Below are 25,540 nucleotides of genomic sequence, written 5' to 3'. Positions count from 1 at the left end.
AGCTCTCCAGTGGCTTCTTTCCCGTTTCACTCAAGTACTACAAGCCAGAGTTCACCCTGTGAGCTGTAGGTGTTATCCTAGGTGAACTGGCCTCCCATTATCTCAGTGCCCTCATTGCTTACTCATCTTAGGATGAAATTCTTAAATCTGAAGTCTTAAGTTCAGTCTAGTTACTGAACACCTAATCTGTGCTAGGCACTTTTCTAGATGCTTGGGATATATCAGTGAATAAAACAGATGGAAGGTCCCTGCCCTCATGGAGTTTATATTGTAGTGGTAGGGAAAAAATAGTGGTGGTGGTAGAAAAAGATAATAAGCATAATAAATAAATTATATTAAAAGATGATACTTGCTTTAGAAAAAAGAAAAAATTGAGCAGGGTAAAGAGGAATCAGAACAGATGGGGAGGGGTGTGGAGGGAAGAGAAGGGCTGGTTGCATTATTAAATATTAAATAAGGTGGTCAGAGGTGAGATTTGAGCAAGACTTGAAGGAGGTGAGAGTGTTAGTCAAGAGGCTATCAAGGGAGAGAATGTTTCAGTCAGAGGAAGCAGAGCAAAGGCTAGTAGGTAGACGCATGCCTGGTGTAGTCAAGGGAGGGCAGAGGGCTAGTGCCACTGGAGTGGAGTAAATGAGAGCCGTAGGAAATGAAGTCTCAGGGGACAGGAGCTCCAACTGCCTTTGGCTCTGTAGCCATCATAAGGATTTTGGCTTCTTCTCCAAGTGAAATGGGGAGCCACTAGAGGGTTTTTTTTTTTTTTTAATAAATTTATTTATTTAATTTATTTATTTTTGGCTGCATTGGGTCTTTGTTGCTGTGCGCGGGCTTTCTCTGGTTGCGGCGAGCGGGGGCTCCTCTTCATTGCAGTGCACGGGCTTCTCATTGCAGTCGCTTCTCTTGCTGTGGAGCACGGGCTCTAGGTGCGCAGGCTTCAGTAGTTGTGGCACCCGGGCTCCGTAGTTGTGGTTCACAGGCTCTAGAGCGCAGGCTCAGTAGTTGTGGCACATGGGCTTAGTTGCTCTGTGGCATGTGGGATCTTCCCAGACCAGGGCTCCAACCCATGTCCCCTGCATTGGCAGGTGGATTCTTAACCACTGCGCCACCAGGGAAGCCCCCACTAGAGGGTTTTGAGCAGAAGAGAGACATGGTCTGGTTTAGATTTTATCAGGACCACAGTGGCTACTGTGTGGAAATAGGCTACAAGGAGCCAAGAGGAGAACCATGGAGACTGGAGAGGAGGATATTGTATATTGTAGTAATTTGCAGATAAGAGATGGTGGTCATTGAGGTAGTGAGGAGTGGTTGGATTCTGGGTATCTTTTTTTTTTTTGGCTGTGCTATGTTTAAGATTTTTTTTTGGCTATGCAGGAATTGTTTTATTTTTGTTTGGTCAGATTTATCAGTCTTTCACTGTCATATTTGGAAAGGCTTTCCTACATATATTATTTTTAAAAACTCCCATGTTTCCTTCTAGCATTTTTATTTTTATTTTTTTTACGTTTAAATATTTGATTCACTTGGAATTTGCTTTGCTGTTGTTTCTTGCCTTTAAACATCACTAAAAAAAATTGTAGAGATTTGTTTTCATATTCTGGATCCTTGTTTTTAAAAATCTTGTAATTGTGATGACAGTGTAGCCATATGTACTTGGATTTGAGGTTCACTGTTAGCAATAATGTGCATAAGTGTATTTCAAATAGTCTTGATAATTTCAGGTTTTAAGACCACTTGTTAGATCTGATTAGGTCTTTTTTTAACCTTGTGTTTCGGCTGATGGCCTCACACTAAGAGTAAACGTGTCAGCTCTGTTATTGTTGTTTGCTTGTGCTTGTAGCAAACAAACAACCTTTAATCTGTGGTTTAAAAGATTCTTTGCAAGAATCTTTTAAAACCAGTTGGCAATTTTGTGAAGATTTAGTTTAGTTAAACCAGATACTATGATCTGTAAATCCATTTAACTGGGCACAGTAGTTCACAATAGGTACAGAGTGGTGCAAGGTAGAGCCACTGTCACCTGTCATGTGTCACTGTCACAGTCAAGGAAGAATGACTTCATTCTGTAGTTTATGTAGGGACTAGTGAGGGTGCCATTGCCAATCCATATACTAAATTTTAATAAAGCTTAATTTTTGTCTTATTTTTTAGATAGAAATGAATATAAATGAAAGTCTTAATATATTCTTTCCATGCCCTAGTGTGTCTTCTTACATGCCTTTGAAGACCACCAATCAAGAATAATGAGTGGTCAACTCTACATATTCTTTAGATGGTCTCTCAATTAATATAACCCCTCTCAGCCAAGTTATTGAATATCAGTAAATTAGGGATTATTCTCCCTGGAAATTTACTGAAGTTATGGCTGAGTTGAATAAGAGCAAAAGCAAATGTCAGTATAACTGGTGCAGGAATTGACATCCTTCCGTGAACATTGAGTCTTCCAAGGATACTTGATTTCTTGGTGATGAGTATTTGGGAATTGCAGTAAAACATTATGCCATAAAGGATGACTGTAATAGGGAGTTCCCTGGTGGTCAGGGAACTGGGAGCTGAGATCTCGTAAGCTGTAAGGATGACTATAATAATTTTATCCAAGAAAAATTTTGAATACTTGCCTTGATCATGCAAAAGTCTCAATAAAGATGTCTGACTTTGAGCAGTCTACCTTCCATATACCCTGTGGATATATACCTAGTAAAACAAAATGAGGTATGGATTTACTAACTATAAACTTTGATTGTAGAATAATTATGTCTCCTTTATAACAATGATTATACAGGGCTATAATTCTTGATTTGTGATGTTAAAATGATGTAATCCACATGTAAGAAGAATACTTGGCAGGAGGGCATGCATTCAGTTCTTTCAAGTCATACCCAGGCATTAGGGGCAAGTTAAACAGAAGGGTGGGTAGGTAGGCAGGGAGGGGGTGTTCGGGGGGTGGGGACATATCTATGTTTTATCATATTGAAAAGTACTAGCTGTTCTGTCAAGAAATCATTCCTCCCAAACCTCACTCTTGAGTAAGTAGTATAATGTACAATTCTATAGATGTGTGAATAGCTAAGAGCCTGTGTTGGAGCTTAATTTACTCCTTTCTAGAGTGCTAAATGCAAGGAAAGTTTGGTTAAAATCTTAATCAGTCTTCTTGGCTAGGAGTATAAAGCAGAGGTTGGCAAACAATGGCTTGCCGGCCATATCTGACCCACCACCTGTTTGTTTAAATAAAGTTTTATTGGAACACAGCCAAGCCTATTTATTTGTTTATATATTGTCTGTGGCTGCTTTTGCACAACAATGGTAGGGTTGAGTAGTTGTGACAGAGATTATATGGCCCATAAAACCAAAAATGTTTACTATCTGTCCCTTTACAGAAAAAGTTTGCTGGCTCCTGGTATAGAGTTATTGATCTGTAAAAGAATGATCCTCCCTCAAGCCTGCCTGCTCCTTTCCTAGAACATTGGCCTGAAATGCCTAGGCTTGTCATTTGTCAATGAAGCGACATTCAGTTAATTGTTTTCATGATGAAAAACAGTATGTACGGTAAAAAGTTAAAACAGTACTAAGGAGTATAATTTAAAAAACACACAAAACTTCCTGCTTCCTTTCTTTTCTTCCACAGAGGCAACTATTTATAAATTTCTTCTATACATTTGCATAAATTATTTGTACTTATACAAACTTTTATGTGTCTATATCCTTTGGAATTATATAATTCACACAGTTAGTGGACCTTGCCCCCTCCTTTTTAAATTTAATGCTTTACTTTGAAGATTGTTTCATATTGGTACATAGCAGCGTGTATAGGTTTTCATTTTTCTTCTTTTTAGGGTTTATTTATTTATCTATCTATCTATTTATTTACGGCTGCGTTGGGTCTTTGTTGCTGTGTGCGGGCTTTCTCTAGTTGCGGCGAGCGGGGGGCTACTCTTCATTGCAGTGCAGTCTTCTCACTGCGGTGGCTTCTCTTGTTGCAGAGCATGGGCTCTAGGCACACGGGCTTCAGTAGTTGTGGCGTGTGGGCTCAGTAGTTGTGGCGCACTGGCTAAGATGCTCCGTGGCATTTGGGATCTTCCTGGACCAGGGCTCAAACCCGTGTCCCCTGCATTGGCAGGCGGATTCTTAACCACTGCGCCACCAGGGAAGCCCTACATATTTCTTTTTCTGGGCTCTTTATTTCATTATATTTAACTTTTTGTCTATGTTTGTTTTATACGTAATTGTTTTAATTACTGGATTTTTTATAATACCATTTATTTAATGTTTGGTAGAATTAGCTCCCTCTTATTCTACTTTTCCCCTAGAATTTTCCTGGCTATTCTGCTATAAATTGTTTTTCCCTGGTGTACTTTTTTATTTTTTAAATTTTTAAAAAACTTTTTGGCCATGCCACGCGGCACACGGGATCTTAGTTCCCCGACCAGGGATCGAACCCGAGCCCCCTGCAGTGGAAGCACAAAGTCTTAACTACTGGACCACCAGGGAAGTCCCTGTGAGTCTTTGACAGTGCTTCCTTTTTCTTTTGGAAAACATTGTTGTTAAATTATAGTACATCTTTATAACAGATATTCTATAGCCATAAAAGTGAATAGGAACCTCTTTAAATACTGATATGGAATGATATCGAAGATATATTGTTAAGGGGAAAAGCAAGGTGTAGAACAGTATGTATAGTATACTGTCATTTTTGTAAAAAATAAAAGAGAGGGAGGTATGTTTATATTATTTGGAGTAATGTGGAAGGAGATATAAGAAGTTGCTAGTTCCTGCTCCTTCTGGGGAGGAAAATTGGGAGAGGGAAGGGAGAATTTTCATTCTGTGCTCTTTTGTACCTTTTAAGTTTTGAATCACATAAAGGTTCTACTTCTTGCCTAATTGCTCTGGCTAGGACTTCCATTACTGTGTTGAATAGAAGTGGTAAAAAGTGGGCATTCTTGTCTTGTTCTTGATCTTAGAAAAAGCTTTCAGTCTTCCACCACTGAGTATGATGTTAGCTATGGATTTTTCATATATGGCTTTTACTGTGTTGAGGTAGTTTCCTCCTATTCTTAGTTTGTTGAGTATTTTTATCATGAAAGGGTGTTGAATTTTGTCAAATGTTTTTTCTGCATTAACTGACATGATCATGTTTTTCACCTTCATTCTGTAAATGTGGTCTATCACATATATTGATTTGTGTATGTTGAGCCAAACTTGCATTTCAGGAATAAATCCTACTTGGTCATGGTGTATAAATCTCTTAATATGCTGTTGAATTTGGTTTGCTAGTAATAATTTTTTAAAAAGTAGAATAATAAAGTTTTGTGTGAGTCTTGAATCTCTAAACCTGATGTGGAAAGTGGGGGAGGTGCCTTCGGCAGGCCAGGTCTGAGTGTCTATCTCTAGATATACAGAAGTAGAGTTCTATGCTTATTTGGGGTGTGCTGAAGTCTCCTCTGCCTAGAGCATCTACATCAGTCTTTTTTTTGTTGTTGAAATTCTTTGCTTTTCTCCCCCAATTCCTTTTTTTTCCTCTGGGGAGATAGAGCATTCTGAAGTATGTGTTTTTCATATTTTTGTGACCCTTGCACATGGTTGCTTATTCTTATTCTATTACAAAAGTAATACTAAACGTTCCTGAGTTTTTCTTATTTGCCAGACTCTGCTTTGAGTGAGGTAGTTGCTATTATTGTCCCCCTCTTATGGATGAGGAAACTAAGGGGCAGAGACCTTACATAACTTACTCAGGGTCTTAGCTAGTAAGCTAGTAAGTGGCAGAGCTGGGATTTGAACTCAGCTAGGCAAACTCAGAGCCCGTTCTCATACCACCATGAGATACTGTTTCTCATCTCTGTAGTTGCTAGTCTCAAGAGAATCGTAGACTCCCAGAGCAGAAAGTGATCCCCATCCCAAGCTTCTTTTTGTGTCCATTAACTTGGGAATGTTCCCAGACATCCCAACTTTTCAGATTTACCAGGACTATATTTACCAGTTCTCCTAATTCATATTAGGTATTGTGCATCAGTTTTTCTACTCAATTTAGGTGTCATCTCTGGTAGAGCAACTTGTCCTCATTTTCTTTATCAGTAGTGTTAAAGCATTGCAGTAGTCAGTTATTTCCAAGGTCCAGTCCATCTCTGAATAGCTATAAGTTCTCTGACTTCTATTTATTCACATTCAGTTTTTCTTGTTTGTTTCAGCCTAGTATTCTCCTCTGTTGATATTTTGAGTCTTGATTCTGATCTCATATAATATCAGCTGTCCTTGCCAGGATTGTGACATTTTGTACATTTCTTAAATATCTCTAATCCAAGTTGTTGGTTAAAAAGCTGACTAGAGGACTTCCCTGGTGGCGCAGTGGTTAAGCATCTGCCTGCCAATGCAGGCAACACGGGTTCGAGCCCTGGGCCGGGAATCCCACATGCTGCGGAGCAACAAAGCCTGTGCGCCACAACTACTGAGCCTGCGCTCTAGAGCCCACGAGCCACAACTCCTGAGCCCATGTGCCACAACTACTGAAGCCTGCGCGCCTAGAGCCTGTGCTCTGGAACAAGAGAAGCCACCGCAATGAGAAGCCTGCACACCGCAACGAAGAGTAGCACCTGCTCGCTGCAGCTAGAGAAAGCCCGCGTGCAGCAACGAAGACCCAATGCAGCCATACATAGATAGATAGACAGACAGACAGATAGATATTTTTTAAAAATTAAAAAAAAAACAAAACTGAATAGATCTAGACCACCCCTAAGTGTTCCGGGGATTTTAGCCTGTATCAGATACGCTTAACCAAGATTTTGTGGTTTTATCCACAAAGATAAAATAAATGACTGTTAATACCTTATTGAAATTAAGCTACACTAACTATATCCGTGGTGTTCCTCATTAACTGATTTAACTTTAAGCTTGCCTTTTTTTTTTTTTTAACCTATCTGGACCCAAACTTCTATGCTATTTATTTGCCTTCATTTGCTATTACTGCAAGTTCACATTCATATGGCAGCCATGGAATTAATGCTCCTAATTATTATTATATATATAAAATATATAATATATATTATAAATATATATAAGTATATATTTTTTGGGGGAGCCACGCTGCATGGCTTGTGGGATCTTAGGTCCCCAACCAGGGATCAAACCTGGGCCCATGGCAGTGACAGTGCTAAGTCCTAACCATTGGACTGCCAGGGAATTCCTGATGCTCTTAATTATTAATGTACTGTTTCACGAACACGAGGTGAATGTACCAACATACAAACTTCAGTGTTCTCTACTTTTATTTATTTATTAGTGGATCCTGGATGAATCCTTTGGGGGAGGGGACTTATCTCAAGATAATATAAAATTGTTACATCCTAATAGTAGATATTAGGTCCAAGTTTTGATATTTTTGGTAAATGAAACATTTCTTCGGTGCAGTGAGTATGGTAGAAAATGTCTAATTCTTGTTCAATAGAGATTTAGCCTTCCTAATTAATATTATTTATTAATACTGTATATTCTTTGTTTCTCCTACTCTGAATTTCATTTTTTTTTAGTTTTTCATGTATTTGCAAGTTGAAAATTGATTCAGATTAGGACTTTTATGCATTATTATGGAATTTAATTTCACACATTATAGATTTTGAAATTTATTGTAATCTTGGCTCAGAACTATTGTTCCGAGTCACAGTGTAATACAGTCTGCTGGTTGAATCTAATTAAGGTGTCGTATCACTTGCATGCAGTATGTATCTTCGCCTAGAATGTTCTAAAATTCCTCACTTGGGAATAACACTTCCCTCAGTTCTTGGTTTGATTGAAAAACCCAGCAATATTTGACACACTGTATGTAACTCTTGTTTAAGAGGCAGACTTTGTTTATCTTTTGTGTTTGTTGACTATTTTAAGCAAAATGCTAAACTGCAGTTTCCAGCGTGGTTACTAATAGACTGAGTATTAACCTTATTAATGTCGCATATTCATCTGCTGTCATTGCATTCAAAGACAAGCGTGACTGTATTCCAGTTCTGGGTACACAAATATTAAGAAAATATAACTAATTTAGTAAATGAAAGTTGAGTAGCTTGAAAGTAAAATTGCTTTCTAACAAGTATAATTTATAATTTTAAAGAAAATGAGCAAGTTATCTCTTTATGAGATAATACTTTACAATTATAGGGTTGACTGCAGTACTATTATTATGTGTTGGAGAGGTCGATCACCTGCCTTTCTTAGTACTATATGAAAAAACAAACAATTTCAAGGCCATTAGTATTCCCAGGATTATCTCACTTATTAGCACACAGATCTTTTTTCCTCCTCCCACTTGGTTTCTCCCTCTATTACCTGTTTCTTAATCTCATTTGCAAGGTAATCAGCCCTTAAATAAACAAGAATTCTCCAAAGATTGAGCAGAAACCAGGGTTAAGGGGCACAGGCCTGGTTAACACAGGGCCTTTTGTGAAGATGCTCTTCCCCAGCAGAATTGTTCCTCTCAAGGCCTTTTCTATTTGATCCTTAGATATATACTTTCAGTATTTAAATAAGGAGCCTTTCTCCCTGTCTATTTCTAGGTATCCTTAGAACTTCCAGTGCAGTACAATAGAAAAAGTATTGTATCTCTCTTCTAGTCCTGTCTCTACCCCTTTATTGCTCTATAACAGTGTTTCTCAACTTTGGCACCATTGACATTTTGGACTAGATAATTCTTTGTTGTGGGGGACCGTCCTGTGCATTGTGGGATGTTGAGCAGCATCCCTGGCCTCTACCCACTAGATGCCAGTAGCAGCCCCCAAATTATGACAATCAGAAATGTCTCCAGACACTGCCAGATGTCCCCTGGGGGACAAAAATCACCTCCAGTTGAGAACCAGTGCCTTACAACATTGAACAGGTATTTGATTTCCCTGGCTGAGACAGTTTCCTCATCTGTGTAATGTAGCTGCCTACTGCACAGGATAAAATATATGTATAAGTGCTTTGTGTATTTTTAAGTACTGTGTACAAATAAGAGGTTGGGGTAAGCCTGGCAGCAGAACTCAGCTCTGGACTTTATTTCTGCCAGTATTTCAGTGTAGAGAATGAAGCTGAGAATGTCAGGTCTTGGTGATGGGGCACAGGCCTCATGCTTTGTTTGTTGATAGTACTCTATAGAGCTGTTCTGTCCAAATGGAGAAAGTGGGTGGGTACGTTTCAGGAGGTGATGTAAGCAGGACATGACTAGTTGATGTGTTCTTACCAGGCAATGCTGAGATCCTGAGGCAGCTGCAGTGGGGCAAATCTCTATTGAGAGGGCATGTGCATCCTCAGAATGACTCTAGCCTTTCTTACTATACTGAATATTTAGCACCCTGGCATGCATGGCTTTGCCAACATGCCACCTTTGCTCTGCTACTTTTTTTTTTTTTTTTTAAATAACCGGAGAAGCTTATTTATTTATTTATGGCTGCGTTGGATCTTCGTTGCTGCACACAGGCTTTCTCTAGTTGCGGCAAGTGGTGGCTACTCTTTGTTGTGGTGTGCGGACTTCTCATTGCAGTGGTTTCTCTTGTTGCAGAGCGTGGGCTCTAGGCGCACGGGCTTCAGTAGTTGTGGCGCATGGGCTCAGTAGTTGTGGCTCGTGGGGTCTAGAGCACAGGCTCAGTAGTTGTGGCGCATGGGCTTAGTTGCTCTGCGGCATGTGGGATCTTCCCGGACCAGGGCTCAAACCCGTGTTCCCTGCATTGGCAGGTGGATTCTTAACCACTGCGCCACCAGGGAAGCCCTCTGCTACTTTTTTGAGTAGCCCTATCTTCCCCTCCTATTTATTTCAAATTGAACAAACATTTATTGTCTCTTATGTGCAAGGCATTGTGCCAAGTGCTTTCACATACATTCTCTTCCATTCCTTTTGTAACCCTGTGAGTGGCATTACTGTACTTGTTTCACAGTAACAGTAGTAATAGTAGTAGTAGTAATAGTAATAGTAGTGGAGGCAGCAGCAATAGTAGAAACTAGACGGTATTGAGTTCTTACTCTGTGCGTGTGCTAAGTGCTTTATATGTATTAAATCATTGAGTGCTAGCAACAATTTATGGAGTTGATACTGTTATTATACTTCTTTTTACAGATGAGGAAACTGAGGCACGGCAAGGTTAAATAGCTCATCCACACAGCTAGTAAGTGGTAGACCCTGGATTTGGATCTAGGCAATTTGTCTCCAGAGCCTACTCTTAGGAACAGGGTCAGAAAGATGACATAACTTGTACAAGCTCAAGGAGCAAATGAAAGGCAGACTAGGATTCAAACATAATGTATGACTCCAGTCTCTGCCTGTTTCCAGTGTGCCAAGCACCACACTTCTCATTCACTTATCTTCCCTGCCTCTCTCTGGATAGGATTGCTTCTATGATGCTAGCTTACAGCACAGCACAGGGGATCTATTAAAAGATACTTCGTGAATTCAAGTTGGGATGATAAAAGGGGTGATAAATAAGAGGCAAAGAGGAACTTGGAATCAGCCTCGTGGAGCTCTTGTTATTCAGTGCTTTGGTCTGAAAATTCACTTTTACATCTGATTTCTATAGAATTCTGCTACTTTTAGTTAAGAATGCTTTCGTTTTGGATGGTAGTTTTTGAATTTAAAGGCATAACATTTATTTTATTACATAGTTCTGGTTATGGACCTGTTATCTGTGTGTTGGAGCAGACCAGAAAGGGCTAGAACCTGGAACCAGATTTATCCTTGGGGTGGGCAGGTGATGATAGGAGAGAGGTAATGCAAGTAAGTTAAACCCTTATAGATGGTATATTAGTTTCCTAGGGTTGTCATCACAAAATACTACAAGATAGTGGCTTAAAACAACAGATATTTATTCTCTCACAGTTCTGGAGGCTAGTCTAAAATCAAGGTGTTAGCAGGGCCATGGTCTCTGAAGGCTCTAAGGGAGACTCCTTCTTTGCCTCTTTCTAGCTTCTTGTGTTTGCCTGCAATCCTTGGCATTCCTTGGATTATAGATGCATCACTCCAGTCTCTGCCTCTGTTTTCATGTGGTGTTCTCTCCTCTGTGTCTAAATTTCCCCCTTCTTATAAGAACACCAGTCATATTGAATTTAGGGCCCAGCCTAACCCAATATGATCTCATCTTTACTTGATTACTTCTGCAGAAGCCCCTGTTTCCAAATAAGTATGCATTCACAGGTTCCAGGTGGACATGAATATTGGGGGGGTCACTATTCAACCCAGTGCAGATGGTATCCAGAGAGTAAGAAGCAAATGGCTTTGTGTGCAGTCAGCATGAGGAGAGACCCACTGGAGTAGGTGCAGGTTCTGACCAGTGAGTAAAGCAAGACAGGACACTCTAGAGGTTGTGCAGGTTGTGATCAGAAATTCAGGTAGATCATGACCCTTTGATCAGTGTAAGCAGGTAATAGAGTCCTTACTCCAGGCCGGTCTCTACTTTCTATGGGACCCTGGCAAAAGCAGGCTACAGTATTTGAGGTACCAGGCAAATGATCAGTTTGCCAAGAAAGAGAACATGTCAGGTACCAAGGATTTGAATCATGAGTGGCATTTGGTCTCAGGAATAAGGAAAAGCTCAGCTGAGAGAGTGGGGCCAACTAGATCAGGGACAGCCATGCAGCAACTGTGACTCGCTGCTGAGTCCCAGCGAGGTGGCTGAAGCATCCAAAAATCCCCCCTTCCCAGGGATAGGCCTGGAGCCCAGGCAGCACTGAGCCTTCAGTGCTTGGTGGATGACGGATAGTAAGGAGAAATGAATTAGAGGCTTCATTATTATAATTCACAAACAAACTGTCAGCATCTGACATTGGCAAGTGTTAAGGTGCCCTGGCAAGGTATAAATAAGAGTGGTATCTCTGGGTACTAGTGAGTGCTTTAGATAAAGGAGAATGAAAAATTTAATAACATTAAATGTCATTTGTAAAATGAAAGCTCTTGCCCTTCCTAGGAAACACTTTGTAGGTCAGCCTGTCTGCTCTCATCAGAGAGGCTGAATCAGAGGTTGAGTTGTTTTAACGTTAACACCTTTTCTTTTTAAATAAATTGCTTGATAACACTTCCTTGGAACTTTGACTATTTCTTTAACATATTCAAAATCCAGCCTGTCATGTAGTTCTAGGATTCTGAGTGATCTATACTGTCTGTTTCTCCCCTCACCGTTAAGCTGGACTGATTTTTGTGAGAATTATGTCCTAGACAGTTCATAAGAACAGAGAACCCCAGTGCTGGTGCTAGTTGAAGCCTTCTTCACCTACCTGCTTCCACCGTTTTAGCCTCGTTCAATTACTGTTGGGTGTGTGTGTGTGTGTGTGCGCGTGCGCGTGCGTGCGTGCTTGCCCTTGTCTCCCTGGACCTATAATATATTTCTAACCCAGGATCCTCATTCAGGTTATTTTGTCATTGATTATTTTTGGGAGCCCTCTGGATTCCATCAGACCATGTTCCTTAGTTTCCAAAGTTATCACAAACAATTCTGTGGTGAATGTTACTGTTCATAACACTAATAAATTTTTGTATGCCAAATTATTTGCTTAGGATAAATTGCTAGAAGTGAAATTGCTGGATCAAGGATATGCGATCTTGAATGCTTTTTACACGTATTTCCAAATTACTCTTCAGAAAAGTTTATGCTCTCTCGTTGTATATATAAGCGCTCTTATCGCCGAACTCTAACACTGGATAATTTTTTTGAAGTTTATCAACTTGGTAGATCATATTTTTGTTTAAATTAATTGCTTTTTTTTTTTTTTGGCTGCGTTGGGTCTTCATTGCTGCGTGCAGGCTTTCTCTAGTTGCAGCAAGCCGGGGCTACTCTTTGTTGCAGTGTGCGGGCTTCTCATTGTGGAGGCTTCTCTTGTTGCGGAGCACGGGCTCTAGGCGTGCGGGCTTCAGCAGTTGTGACATGTGGGCTCAGTAGTTGTGGCTCGCGGGTTCTAGAGCACAGGCTCAGTAGCTGTGGCGCACTGGCTTAGTTGCTGCACGGCATGTGGGATCTTCCCAGACCAGGGCTCGAACCCATGTCCCCTGCACTGGCAGGCAGATTCTTAACCACTGTGCCACCAGGAAGTCCCTAATTGCTTTTTTATTGCTAGATTAGTTGAACATATTTTCATGTTTATTAACCATTTAAAAGTTCTTGTTTTGGGAATTACCTGTGAATATTCTTTGCCCATTTTCTTTTGGAGTGTATGCTTTGATCCCATTTCTTCTTTTATTGAACAAATATTAATTGAGCACCTTTTATATGTTAGGGCCAGACAATATTCTAGGTGAACAGCACAGACAAAATCCCTATGATTAAAGAGTTTATATTCTAATATAGTGAGGCAGAAAATAAATATGTGGTATGACAAGTAGGGATAAGGACTGTAAAGAAGGTGCCATGAAAGGCAGGTAGAGATGATGGTGGGCAGGGATGCTATTTATAAAGGTGGTTTGGGGAGGCCTCACTGATACCACTGGTATTTAAGGGGAGACCTGAAGAAAATAAAGGCACAAACTCTGCTGGTATTGGGGAAAGCATTATAGTGGTGGGAACAAAGAGTGCAAAGGGCTTAAGGCAGGATTGTCTTTGACTTGTGACGTGATCATAGTTTGGTGAGTGCGGGAGAGAGTTAGGAGGTGAGTTTGAGAGGTAGCAAGGAGTGGGGTGGATGTGGGGTTACAGACTACGTAGGGCCTTGGAGCCAGAGTAAGGAATTTGGATTTCATTCTGAGTGAGATGGGGAGCCATTAGAGCGTTTTGAATAGTGAAGTGATGAGACCTGACCCAACGTTTTGAAAGAACATTGGTGTTGGTAAGTAGAGACTAGACTGTGAGGGACAGTGATGGGATCTGGAAGACCAGTTAGGAGTCTCTTGCAATATATCAGATGAGAGACCCTGGAGGTGTGGTGCAGGTAGTGACAGGTGATTCTGGATATATCACATAGAACCAGTAGATTTGCTGATGGATCGGACGTGAAGTGTGAGGGAAAGAGGAGCTGAAGAAGATCCAAGGTTTCTGACCTGAGGAGCTGGTAAGGCAGTTGCCATTTGCTGAGAAGGGGAAATGTGGGAAGGAGAGGATTGGTGGTGATCTGCGAGAGCTTTTTATGTGATGAAATGTATTAATCTTTTGCCATTTAGGTGGAAAGGTTTTTTCCCTCAATTTGTTGTTAATTAACTTTGTTAGTTGTGTTTTGCTGTACAGAAATGTCAGCTTTTAAATCTTGTCATCTGTTAATCTTTATAGTTTTTTGGTATTGCTGTCATGTCTAGACAGGTTCTAAAAAATAATCACCGATGCTTTCTTTAAGTATTCTCATGGTTTAGTGTTTGCATTTAACTCTTTAATCAGGGTAGAATTAATTTTGATATAGACTGTGAATTATAGTTCAATCTTAATTTTTCTCATATAATTAACCTGTTTATCCTAGCATCATTAAACAATTTGTTCTCTGCTAAGAAAAATGATTCTATCATTTCCTTTGAATTGGGAAAGAGGGGTGTGTGACAGGTTGTGTGAAGAGGTATTATATCACGTATTTGTGTTTAGCAAGCCCCTAGTCTTGTTTTGGTTGGTGACTTGGTGACTGTAATGTCTGAGTATGACAGGTTATAAACATTTATCTCCTGAGTCTCTTCCATTCCCAAAAGAGGTACTTGCCTTAGAAGGTGGCTTTCATCAATTCCCTCAATGATTGTGAATTCTGCCTTGCGGATGATATGTGACCTGTTTTTAACCACAGCCTGTGTCCTCCTACCAAATATACTTTTCTGTGACCTACTTTTGTCAACTGACAATTCCTCTGGGATTATAAACTAAAATTTGCTTCAGCAATACAAACACTGACTACAGTGTATATACTTCCTGTCCATTTAATCATACTATAGATTCCAAAGCCCTGTAACATTTACGTTTGCCACTCTTACATTCTCTGTGCTCTAGCCCTTACCTGATATGTGGATACTTTAGAGGTGACAATAGTGTTTAATTTACTGGATTTTCTTCTTTAAGGCAAGAAATGGGTTTCTTATGTTATTAATAATGTTTACCAAATCTTAAACTTGGGTGAAGTCTTCAAGCTTGGAAGTAAACCTCCAGCATGTTGTTAACCTTAGAAATTTGTGTCAAGGCTGATTGAACCTAAATCTCTTAAATGCTTTCTTTGTTTTTTGTAGAGAGGGAAGTATGAGGTTCCTAAGTGGCTCTCCCCCAGTAGTGTTCTGCTTCTTCAACAAATGCTACAGGTAATCTTTGTTATTTATTTTAAAATAATAGAAGTCTTTTGTAATTATTTGATTTTAAGATGTCTGTAGTGCTACCACATTTATCTATCAGCTGTAAAAAATTCCATTCATTATATCTACTCTGCAGATATTCTCTACTAGGTACTTTCTCTGCAAGTGCATTTTTTTAAAAAGACTGCTACCATATATCTTTGCTGATTTGGTTTTTCTTCCTTTTTCCTGAGCATTGTCTGTTTTCTCTAACCAGCTCTTGCTCCACTGTTTTCTGTTTTCTTGCTCCCATTCTTTTTCCATTAGATATATAGTAGATACGGAATAAATGCTTAAATGAGCTGATGTACAATTGAGTGGGCCCCATGATCTAGTGCAGTGGTTTTCAAACTTTAGCGTGTATCAGAATTGCCAAATGGGCTTATTGAGACACAGATTGCTGGGCACCACCCTGAGAGTGTCTGATTCAGTAGAGCTGGGGCTGGACTAAGAATTTGCATTTCTAACAAGCTCCCAGATGACACTGATGCTGCTGGTCTGGGAACCACACGTTAAGAGCCACTGGTTTGGTGTTATGATCTCTGAGGGTGAAAGACAGGAGTGCTGAAGTCTAGTTATCCACCCTACCAATCAATAGGCATGCCACCTAACCTGGTTCTGACCTGTAAAATGGGGATTCTGAGCTTGGCCTCAGTGCTTGCTACATAGTGTTACGTGGATAAAATGAGATTAATGGGAAACACTTTGAAAAATATGAGTACCTTATTAGCAATATTTTTTTCATTATTATGTATTCAGTTTTTCCATATATTAAGCCATCTCTACTTTTTATTCAAAATTTACCTTAAGCTCACCTACCTTAAGTAGGGCAAGACCACCAAATCTCCATAATGAGATTGAAAACACCTCATCCTTTCTTCTAAACTCCCCAAAACTTAATCTTTGTTGATTAATTTTTCTCTCCTCACATTTGAAATTTACAAATGGAAAAGAAAGGTGTGCTTTTCAACTTGTTATATGTGATTGTAAGCTCATCGGAGGTAGAGATTGCATATTCAGTGTGAATGCCCTGCATTGTGCCTGCTTGAATGTTAAATTGGTGAATATTTCCTGTGAATAGGTTTTCCAGCAAAAGACTATTACATCATACAATAGATTGACTGAACTTCATGAATAATGTCCATACCAATGAAGTTCATGTTTGTTAAACATTTATCTTCTAAGCCCGTGTTGGTAGCTATAGTTTTCTTGCCTCTATTCCCTTTTTAAAAGAATTTATTCCAAGGCCATTTTAAGGTCTTTGACAGCATTTCTGTGATGATAAAGTTTACATCTGTTCTGATGAATTTTGAGTTCTCAGAAGGAAAGGTGTTCTATGCTCTCTATTTAAAATGTTAATCTCCAGCTACCTCTCAATGGCCACTAGGTGGACCCAAAGAAACGGATTTCTGTGAAAAATCTATTGAACCATCCCTGGATCATGCAAGATTACAACTTTCCTGTTGAGTGGCAAAGCAAGACTCCTGTAAGTAAAATGAAATCCAGTAAAATTAAAAAACAAAAACAAAAACTTTGTGTGGATTCAGGATGTACAATGATGTGGTCTGAATACAAAAGGAAATATATTTTGTAGACTTATCTGTTAGACTGGTGTTTGGGAGATTGTAACTGAATTGTATATTTGCCCGTTAATCCCTAGGACAGTGGCTCCTAACCGGGCCTGCACATGAGAATCACAAGGACCTTAAAAAAAAGTGCCTGTGCCCTGTCCCACAGCAATTAATGGATATTTTTTAAAAGCTCCCTGGTGTTTCTCACGTAGTCAGGATTGTGAACAGTGCTCTGGGAATCTTAGGCAAGTTACTTAACTTTTCCAAACCTATATATTCGTCTGTAAAAAGTAGGTTAAACCTGTTCTTTCTATTTCCCAGAGTAGTTATAAGGTTATAGAGGTTCTCAAACTTTTAAGTCTGAGGGCCCCTTTATGCTCTTATTATTCACTTATTAAAATATTTATTGATCGATTCATTTACAAGTAACAGTACTAAACCTATTACAGTTTATCACAAATATTTTTATGAAAAATGACTATTTAAAAAATAAATTTAGTGGGAAGACTAGCATTGTTTTACATCTTTGCAAATTTCTTTAAAGTCTAGCTTAATAGAAGACACTTGGATCTCACCTGCTCCTGCATTGTTTTGCTAGATGTTTTGATTGGAGATCCTCAGGGGTCTGCAGACCATACCTTGAGAACTGGTCTAATATATATATGAAAGAACTTTAAATAACACAAAGTGCTACGCAAGTTTAAGCAATTATATTAATAAGTATTCCTACTTTAATGTTTTAAAAAATATTTTTTAACAAATGGCAATTTGAACTTGGTAAAAATGTGAGCATTACTGAAGGGTATGTATAATATTTTTTAATTGAAGTATAGTTGATTTACAATATTGTGTTAGTTTCAGGTGTACAGCATAGTGATTCAGTTATGCATATGTATATTTTTTCAGATTATTTTCCACTATAGGTTATTACAAGATATTGAATGTAGTTTCCTGTGTTATACAGTAAATCTCTGTTGCTTATCTATTTTATGTAAGGGGTATGTATACTTGGTATATTAGCAAACTATTGCTGCATAAAAACCCACCCCAAAATTTAGTGACTTGAAACAATAATAATTTACAATTCTGTGGATCAGCAGTTTGGGGCTCAGCCAGACATTTCCTGTGTGAGTCTTACCTGGGGTCACTCATGTGGCTGCAGTTAACTGGTGACTTGACTGTGGCTGGATAGTCTAAGCCTCACTCAGAAGACCAACTGTTTGTGCTGGTTATTTATTGGGCCACACTGTCCAGCAGGCTAGTCTGGGCTCCTTGATATGGCAGCTGGATTCCAGAAGAAGCCAGAAAGTGGGCAAACCCTAACACTCAAGCTTTTTTTTTTTTTTTTTTTTGGCTGCACCACGTGGCATGTGGGATCCTAGTTCCCCTACCAGGGATCGAACCCGCGCCCCCTGCATTTATAAGTGCAGAGTCTTAACCACTGGACTGCCAGGGAAGTCCCACACGCAAGCATTTTTCAAGCCTCTGCTTGCATTGTGCTTACTAATGTCTGGCCAAAGCAAGCCACAAGGCAAAACCCAGAGCCAGTATGGAAGGTGTAGCCATCAAAGTTGGTACAGTTCTTATCCTCTTTTCACAGATAAGGAAATCAAGAAATTAAACATAACTACTTAAGAAATAAATCTAGTGAGAAGAGTGGCACTGCTTTACATCTTTGCTGATTTCTTTAAAGTCTAGCTTAATAGAAGACACTTGGGTACTCATCTGTTTCTGCATTCAGTCTGTTTTGATATGTTGTTTTGATTAAAGCATATGGAGAAAATGCAGCCTTACACAGATACATAGTTAGAAAAGCATTTTAATGCTTTAAAGGAGAAGTGTTTTAATAGCCTTTTCAGATAATTGAGGGTGTTTTTTTGATAATCTACTACAACGTCTGCAGTGGAGAGGGGTATGTGCATGGGTCAACAGAATAGCTTGGATACATGCCACATTGTAGACCTGGTACAGCTGTGGGGAATTTGCTTTCTGGAAGAATTACACCAATAAATATAAATACTTGGAAAAATAGACTATGTTTGTTTTTAACCCCTTCTCACTAGTCTGCCCACTGTTATGACCATGCAGCCTGATCTGAAATTCCTCCAGATTCTCCTGTGACTGTCAACCCCTAAAATCTCTCTTCTCCATATTTCCTTTAACCTTCCAAGACATCTTCAGTATCTATTGAGCAAACACAATTAGAGCTACAACTTAATGCTAACAACCATCAACACTGAGAGCCTAGGACAGGAGAGTATACGGTGTCTGAGCAGCGCAGCAGCAGGGCCAGGGGAGCTGTGATGTGCCCTTGTGAGGTGGAGAACGTGGGTGGTGCACATGCCTGTGTTCAGCCATTGGGGGTCATCATTTCTCCACGTGTGGGAGGGCTTTGCACGTCTTCTCAGCCGTGATCCTTAATAGGGTAGGATATGCTACTGTTTGCAGTGGAACAGATGCCCAAATGAAGAAAGTCTCTGATTTCAACAACACAAAGATTATTTTAAATTGGGGCACAGTATGAGGTAAGATACATAGTTTTGAGTGTTCCAAAAAAGTATATGATTTTCCTTACATCTTTTTTTTTTTTTTTTTTAAATTTTATTTATTTATTTATTTATGGCTGTGTTGGGTCTTCGTTTCTGTGCGAGGGCTTTCTCCAGTTGCGGCAAGCGGGGTCCACTCTTCATCGCGGTGCGCGGGCCTCTCACTATCGCGGCCTCTCTTGTTGCGGAGCACAGGCTCCAGACGCACAGGCTCAGCAGTTGTGGCTCACGGGCCCAGTTGCTCTGCGGCATGTGGGATCTTCCCAGACCAGGGCTCAAACCCGTGTCCCCTGCATTGGCAGGCAGACTCCCAACCACTGCGCCACCAGGGAAGCCCTTTCCTTACATCTTAGTATAATAATTACTAATATTTATTGAATGCTTACTATAATAGAAAAGTGTGCTACTGTAGTACTATAATATAATATAGACAGAGCCCTTAGGATAGTACCCTTAAAGGCTTTGTGTTTTTAACTCTATTAACTCATTTAATCTTCATACAAACCCTCTGAAGTAGGTAGTGTTATTGTCCCCATTTACAGATGAAGCAACTGGACACAGAATCATGAAATAACTTGCCCAAGGTCAAACAACTAGTAAGTGTAGAACCAGGATTTTAACCCAGACAGAAGGGCTCCAGAATATAATGGATCTGACAGGCCAACTAATTCAAACTCAGGGCCTGTATTCTGTGTAGCTGTAGCCTTTGTGATGAACATTAGTTGTCTGGTCTCTGTTGGAATAGCTACTGAAATAGAGTCATGGAGAGGTGGCATTATGGTGTGGTAGGAAAAACCCTGGCCTAGGATGAAAAATGCCAGTTTCAGGCAAATTGCATAAATTTTTCTGAGTCTTCATTTTCTCACCTCTAATATGTGTATTCTAATGCCAGTCTCTTCTGTATGTTTGGATCATGTTTTGTCATCTATAGAGTGCCTTTAAATGTTATGTCATTAATCTGTCATGTCTGCCTTACAGTGCTGTCACAGGGATCAAATGAGTTATATACAGAAGAGCTATAAGGGATTATTGCTTTTCAAAATATTTGCTTTTCTGCCTCAGTATTGTGCTTCATCAAGAGTGAACTATAAAAAATAATCCAGATTTACTTGGATATTTAAGATATAGATGCTATTCTGTAACTCTATGCATGATCTCCTATCATTTTCACACGTAGCTCTAGTACCCAAGTATTGTATCAAATAGAAGTTATATTCAGTTCTATTTTCTGCCCTACTGAACAGGAAATGTAGTAGGCACGGATAATCCAAAATAATTGGCTAGCTTTGGGTATGCATTTTTGTACTTAATTTAACTGGAGCATGTGTGGCTGAGAATTCAGAGTACTTAAAGTGTTGAGCCCCTTTGGAAAACTTGAGATAAACCATATTTTTCAGACTTTGGTGTCTTGTCCTACTCTTTTCATTCTTTCCAGTTCAGGAACCCAGCAAAGAAGATAACATCTCCTTCCTACCCTTCCTTCCTTTCCTCCACACACCTTGTGGTAAAGTTACAGAGCAAGAGGCTATGGGGGAGAGGTTTTTGTTTTTAAGAAAGTAACTTAAGATCATGGAGGGAACCCCAGAAATCATTTCCTTCATGCTTGAGCAGTGGTATCAACAAGAAGATACCCAACTGGGTGGTAAAGTGTCCGGGCTTCTGAGGTTGAGCCCTTCCTGAAGCAGGAATCTACATTTTGGGGAGCTGCTAAGGTCAAAGCAACACAATGAAAACTTACTTGTGGCATTTTTGACTTTCATAAAACCATCAGTATAAACCTTTGTGGTCTCCCCATTCTCCCTAACCCTTGAGGTTGAGCTTGTACCAGCCAATCATGCAGGTCATTGTCTGTACTGTTCCTCTAGTTTCATGATGGCAACATGACTTTCTCTTGAGTCCGATGTTACAAGTGTGGTGTCCAGAACAAGGGAAGGTCATGATATTGCTCTGCCGCATGCTGGTACCTTGAAGGTCAGTGAAAATCTGAACTATGTGATCTAAAGAAAGGGCCAGAATGGTAAGGGGGGTTAATCATTAAAACAGTGGTTAAAGGAACTGGAAAAGAGAAAACTTGGAGAGGAAAGGTTGTTGATAATAGGAATATTCAAATTTCTGAAAGTTCTAATACCAAAGAGGAAATAGAATTATGACTGTTATAGTAAAAATAGTTAACAGTTTTTTGAGGGCCTACTCATTTAAGGTGATGTACTAGGTACACCACATAGGTTACATATATTGCAAGGCAGGTGCCATCTCTGTTTTACAGATGATGAAACTGAGGTTCAGAGCAGTGTAGTAATATGCTCAAGGTCACACGGTTATTTTGTGATGTAATGATTAAAACCAAGGTCTCTCTACTTCCAAAGCCTGTCAGCTGTCAGATTGTACCAATTCACAGTGGATAGGGGTCACAGGGAGACAGACCTTAGGGGAGGAGGAAGAAGCTAACCATCTCAGCTCTTCCGGAGAGGAAGACTTTAAGCAGAAAGCGAAACATCCCATATTGGGGCTGTTGTGAAGCGAATTCTTACATTGGAAAGATGACTTTAAAATTACATTCCTTATGATTCTTTTCCCATATGATTTTCTGAACTCCTATTCCAGGTCCAGGCCAGACCCTTCCTGCCTTTTCATTCTCAGTGATCCTTGTTTGGTTCTGAGAACTCATTTCTGGCCCCATCTCTGGTGAGGTCTCATCATGCAGGGATCACAATACTTGGATAACTTCTGTTCTTAAGCAAAATAAAGTTTGTGTAGCGGCTGTGTCACTTCTTCCTTTTAAAAATTGTGCTTTACTGGTACCTTCAGCATAATGATGATTGTGCAGCATCCATGGCACCATCATAAGGGCTCCTTGGATTGCACTAAACCCAAACATAACCTGGGGGACAATATACTACAAGTCTGAGCCACTGTTTTACCCAGTCTGTTGTCCTGCCAGTGATTTTGGATGCCCAGATGACTGCTCCTTTATGTAAATGCCGGTCCCTGTCTTGTGGTAGGGGAGGAGAATATAGTCCCTTGGCTGCACAGCAGAATTGTAACAGTTGATCAGATGATGAGGGGAATGTGAAGGGCTGGGAAAGAGAGCTCATCATCTTCTTGAACTTCTTATTGTTATCTGCTTATATCTTTAAAAATTGTGGAGAATGTTTATTCGTGTTTTTTTTTTTAAATAAATTTATTTATTTATTTATTTTTGGCTGCGTTGGCTCTTTGTTGCTGGGCGCAGGCTTTCGCTAGTTGCGGCGAGCGGGGGCTACTCTTCGTTGCAGTGCGCGGACTTCTCATTGCGGTGGTTTTTCTTGTTGCGGAGCACAGGCCCTAGGTGTGCGGGCTTCAGTAGTTGTGGCTTGTGGGCTCTAGAGCGCAGGCTCAGTAGTTGTGGCGCACAGGCTTAGTTGCTCCGTGGCATGTGGGATCTTCCCGGACCAGGGCTTGAACCCCTGTCCCCTGCATTGGCAGGTGGATTCTTAACCACTGCGCCACCAGGGAAGCCCGAGAATGTTTATTCTTACCCAAGAGTTTGACAAACTCATGTTGTTTTTACATGTTGGTGTTTGATTTTACCAGGTAATTATGGTAATTTTAAAATTTCAAAACCATAAATATTTTGTAATTTTTTGTTAATAAAGTTGATAAAATTTTTTTGTAGCTTATTCACCTTGATGAAGATTGTGTAACGGAACTTTCTGTATACCACAGAAACAACAGGCAAACAATGGAGGATTTAATTTCACTGGTAAGAAATACAGCATGAATTTGAGAGTAATATCTTTTGTTTCATCATTGTTTTTTATTTTATCAGTACATTAAAAATAGTATAGCATTTTTCAGACCTATGAGTTTATCACGGGTGTAAATATTGCACTTATTTTATGTTTAAGTGTGTTTTCCACTCAACTCTTTTTTCTGATGTCTGGTGGATATACTCTTTAAAAATGAGATTGATCAAAGAGACTTAAAATGGAAAAAAAAACTTTTAAGAAACAGAACAAACGAGTCCAGAGAATTGACAGAGTTTCAATTTTGACTACTTTAAATTCTCTAACATGGAACTGTGATTCTGTTGTAGAAATGAGGTAAACACGAAGCAGTTTTCATTTTACCTGAAAGCAACCTTGTAGCATCGCATCACCCCCAACCTTATGAACCAAATACCATGAAATCATCATCATGATTTCTGGTATTGGATCATTTTAGCTGTTTCAGATGCTTAATCTCTAGATCACACGTGTGGTTTTTTTCTAGAGGTAGAGGCACTCACAGCTGTCTCTGAGTACGATCTACCACGATGGGCAGGGATCGCAGCCAGCATGGCTCCTGGTTCAGTACTATGTCTCTCATCACCTATGAATCGTATTTGTTTTTTTCTCTTTTCTAACTTGGAAGGTAAAGGCCTTAAGCAAATTTCTTTTTAAACTAACCAAAGCTTTACTAAGCCATAATTTTTTTCAGTGAGGAGGAGATATGAAGGAATTCTTTTGAATGACATAATACGTCTTTTGAATGACAATTCCAGACAAACGGAACATGTCTGGAAAACAGAATGATAATTTACTTTTTCATGGAATGAAAGGGAATGATAAGAATTGGGAACTGCTGCCAGATATGTCAGGTCCTTAGTATTTTACAATGAAAATTCGAAGTTTTCATGGGAACAAGTTTAAAAAAAAATTACATGACCTTTTCTTTGGAATGCTCTTTAATAGAAAACTATATTTTGGATTCAAAAAATTTCTTTTTAAATTTTTTTTATAGAAATTTTCAAACACCTACAAAAGTAGAGAGACTAGTATAATAACAATGGTTTTCCATGTACTCATCATCCAGTTTTAACAGTTATTAACATTTTGCCAATTTTTTCTATATTCCAACACTACCCTCCATCTGCCCTTTTTAGCTAGGGTATTTCAAAGCAAGTCCCATATATCATGTCATTTTATCCAGAAAAAATTTAGTATGAGATTCACAAACTTTTAAAATCTGAATCTTAAAAGTAACATACTCAGAATTTCAAGAATCATTAGGAAAAAAAAAGTCTTTAAAATAGTATCCTTTATGTGGTGTCTACATATAATTTTCAAACTTAAAAGTGAAATGGAAATGGGAATTGTTTTCTTACTTCTGATAAAGAAAACAAAATAATGAGGCGGTAGAGATTGTTTTCTGGTGTTACATCTCTTTAAAGATCTCAGTTATCCTGAAAGCTAGGCATGACCAACATCAAGAATGTGTGAGGAAAGTAATGGTTTTTCTTCTTGTGTACTTTCCCCTCATTCTTAAATGCCTGTTTATACTTATTTTCCAGTCGTAGGGATGAGTAGACAACATCTTCTTAACCTTGCCTGAACATTGTAATCACCTAGGAACTTTAATCCTGATGCCTAAATCCCACCCCCAGAGATTATTATTTCATTGGTCTGGGGTATGGCATAAGCATCACAATTCTTAAAAGCTTTCCAAATGATTGCAGTGTGTAGCCAGGAGTTGAGAAGTATTACTCTAGATTCTTGCTCTTCAAAGTGTGATCTAGGATCAGCAGCATCAGCATCACCTTGTGCTTGTTAGAAATGCAGAATCTCCGTCCCACCTCAGACCTGCTGAATCAGAATCTGCATCTTGATAAACCCTAGGTGATTCATCTATACATTAAAGCTTGTGAAGCATTGGTCTAAGTCAGTGGTTCTCAACTGGGAGTGATTTTGCCCCTCGGGACATTTTTGGTTGTCACAACGGGGTGGGGGTGTGTGTGTGTGTGTGTGTGTATATGCTAATGGCATCTAGTGGGTAGAGGCCAGGGATGCTGCTAAATATCCTAGAGAAGAGCCACTCACCACAAAGAATTATCCAGGTCAACTATCAATAGTGTTGAAGCTGAAAAATCCTGGTCTGGGTGGTCTCAGAGAATTCACATTGGTTCTAGGTACTTTCCAGTTTAAAGAGCCTTGGGAAAACCAGGTTTGAGATCAGCCGTGGTCTGTTATATTTTTTTTTCTGGCATCTTGGGAGCTCTAGGGGCTGGCTAGACAGGACAGAGATCAGTTTAATGTGATCCATGCTGGGTATGGTGCTGCTGATCTTTGTGTAAAGAGAGAGAAACAATATTATTCCCAAACATTCAACTCATGGAACTACCACTTTTATATTATATCCATGAGCATTCTTAAACTGCTTTTTGTATGTGGAAGTGAGAGTCTCTCATG

At 39.5% G+C, this 25,540-nt stretch overlaps 1 protein-coding gene across 5 annotated transcripts in view; it reads left to right on the top strand.

Moving 5' to 3' along the window:
• Positions 1 to 25,540, top strand: part of MELK (maternal embryonic leucine zipper kinase) — a 77,668-nt gene that overhangs the window by 27,160 nt on the left and 24,968 nt on the right. For all 5 annotated transcript variants that reach the window (XM_068552256.1, XM_068552254.1, XM_068552252.1 and 2 more), the window contains 3 exons: positions 15,119 to 15,187; positions 16,605 to 16,703; positions 22,990 to 23,076. In XM_068552256.1, the coding sequence (XP_068408357.1) occupies positions 15,119 to 15,187; positions 16,605 to 16,703; positions 22,990 to 23,076 (255 nt within the window). The remainder of the gene's footprint in view (positions 1 to 15,118; positions 15,188 to 16,604; positions 16,704 to 22,989; positions 23,077 to 25,540) is intronic.

Source organism: Eschrichtius robustus, chromosome 10 (assembly GCF_028021215.1).
Source record: "Eschrichtius robustus isolate mEscRob2 chromosome 10, mEscRob2.pri, whole genome shotgun sequence".
Taxonomy (NCBI): domain Eukaryota; kingdom Metazoa; phylum Chordata; class Mammalia; order Artiodactyla; family Eschrichtiidae; genus Eschrichtius; species Eschrichtius robustus.
This window is presented reverse-complemented; position numbering and strand designations above follow the sequence as displayed.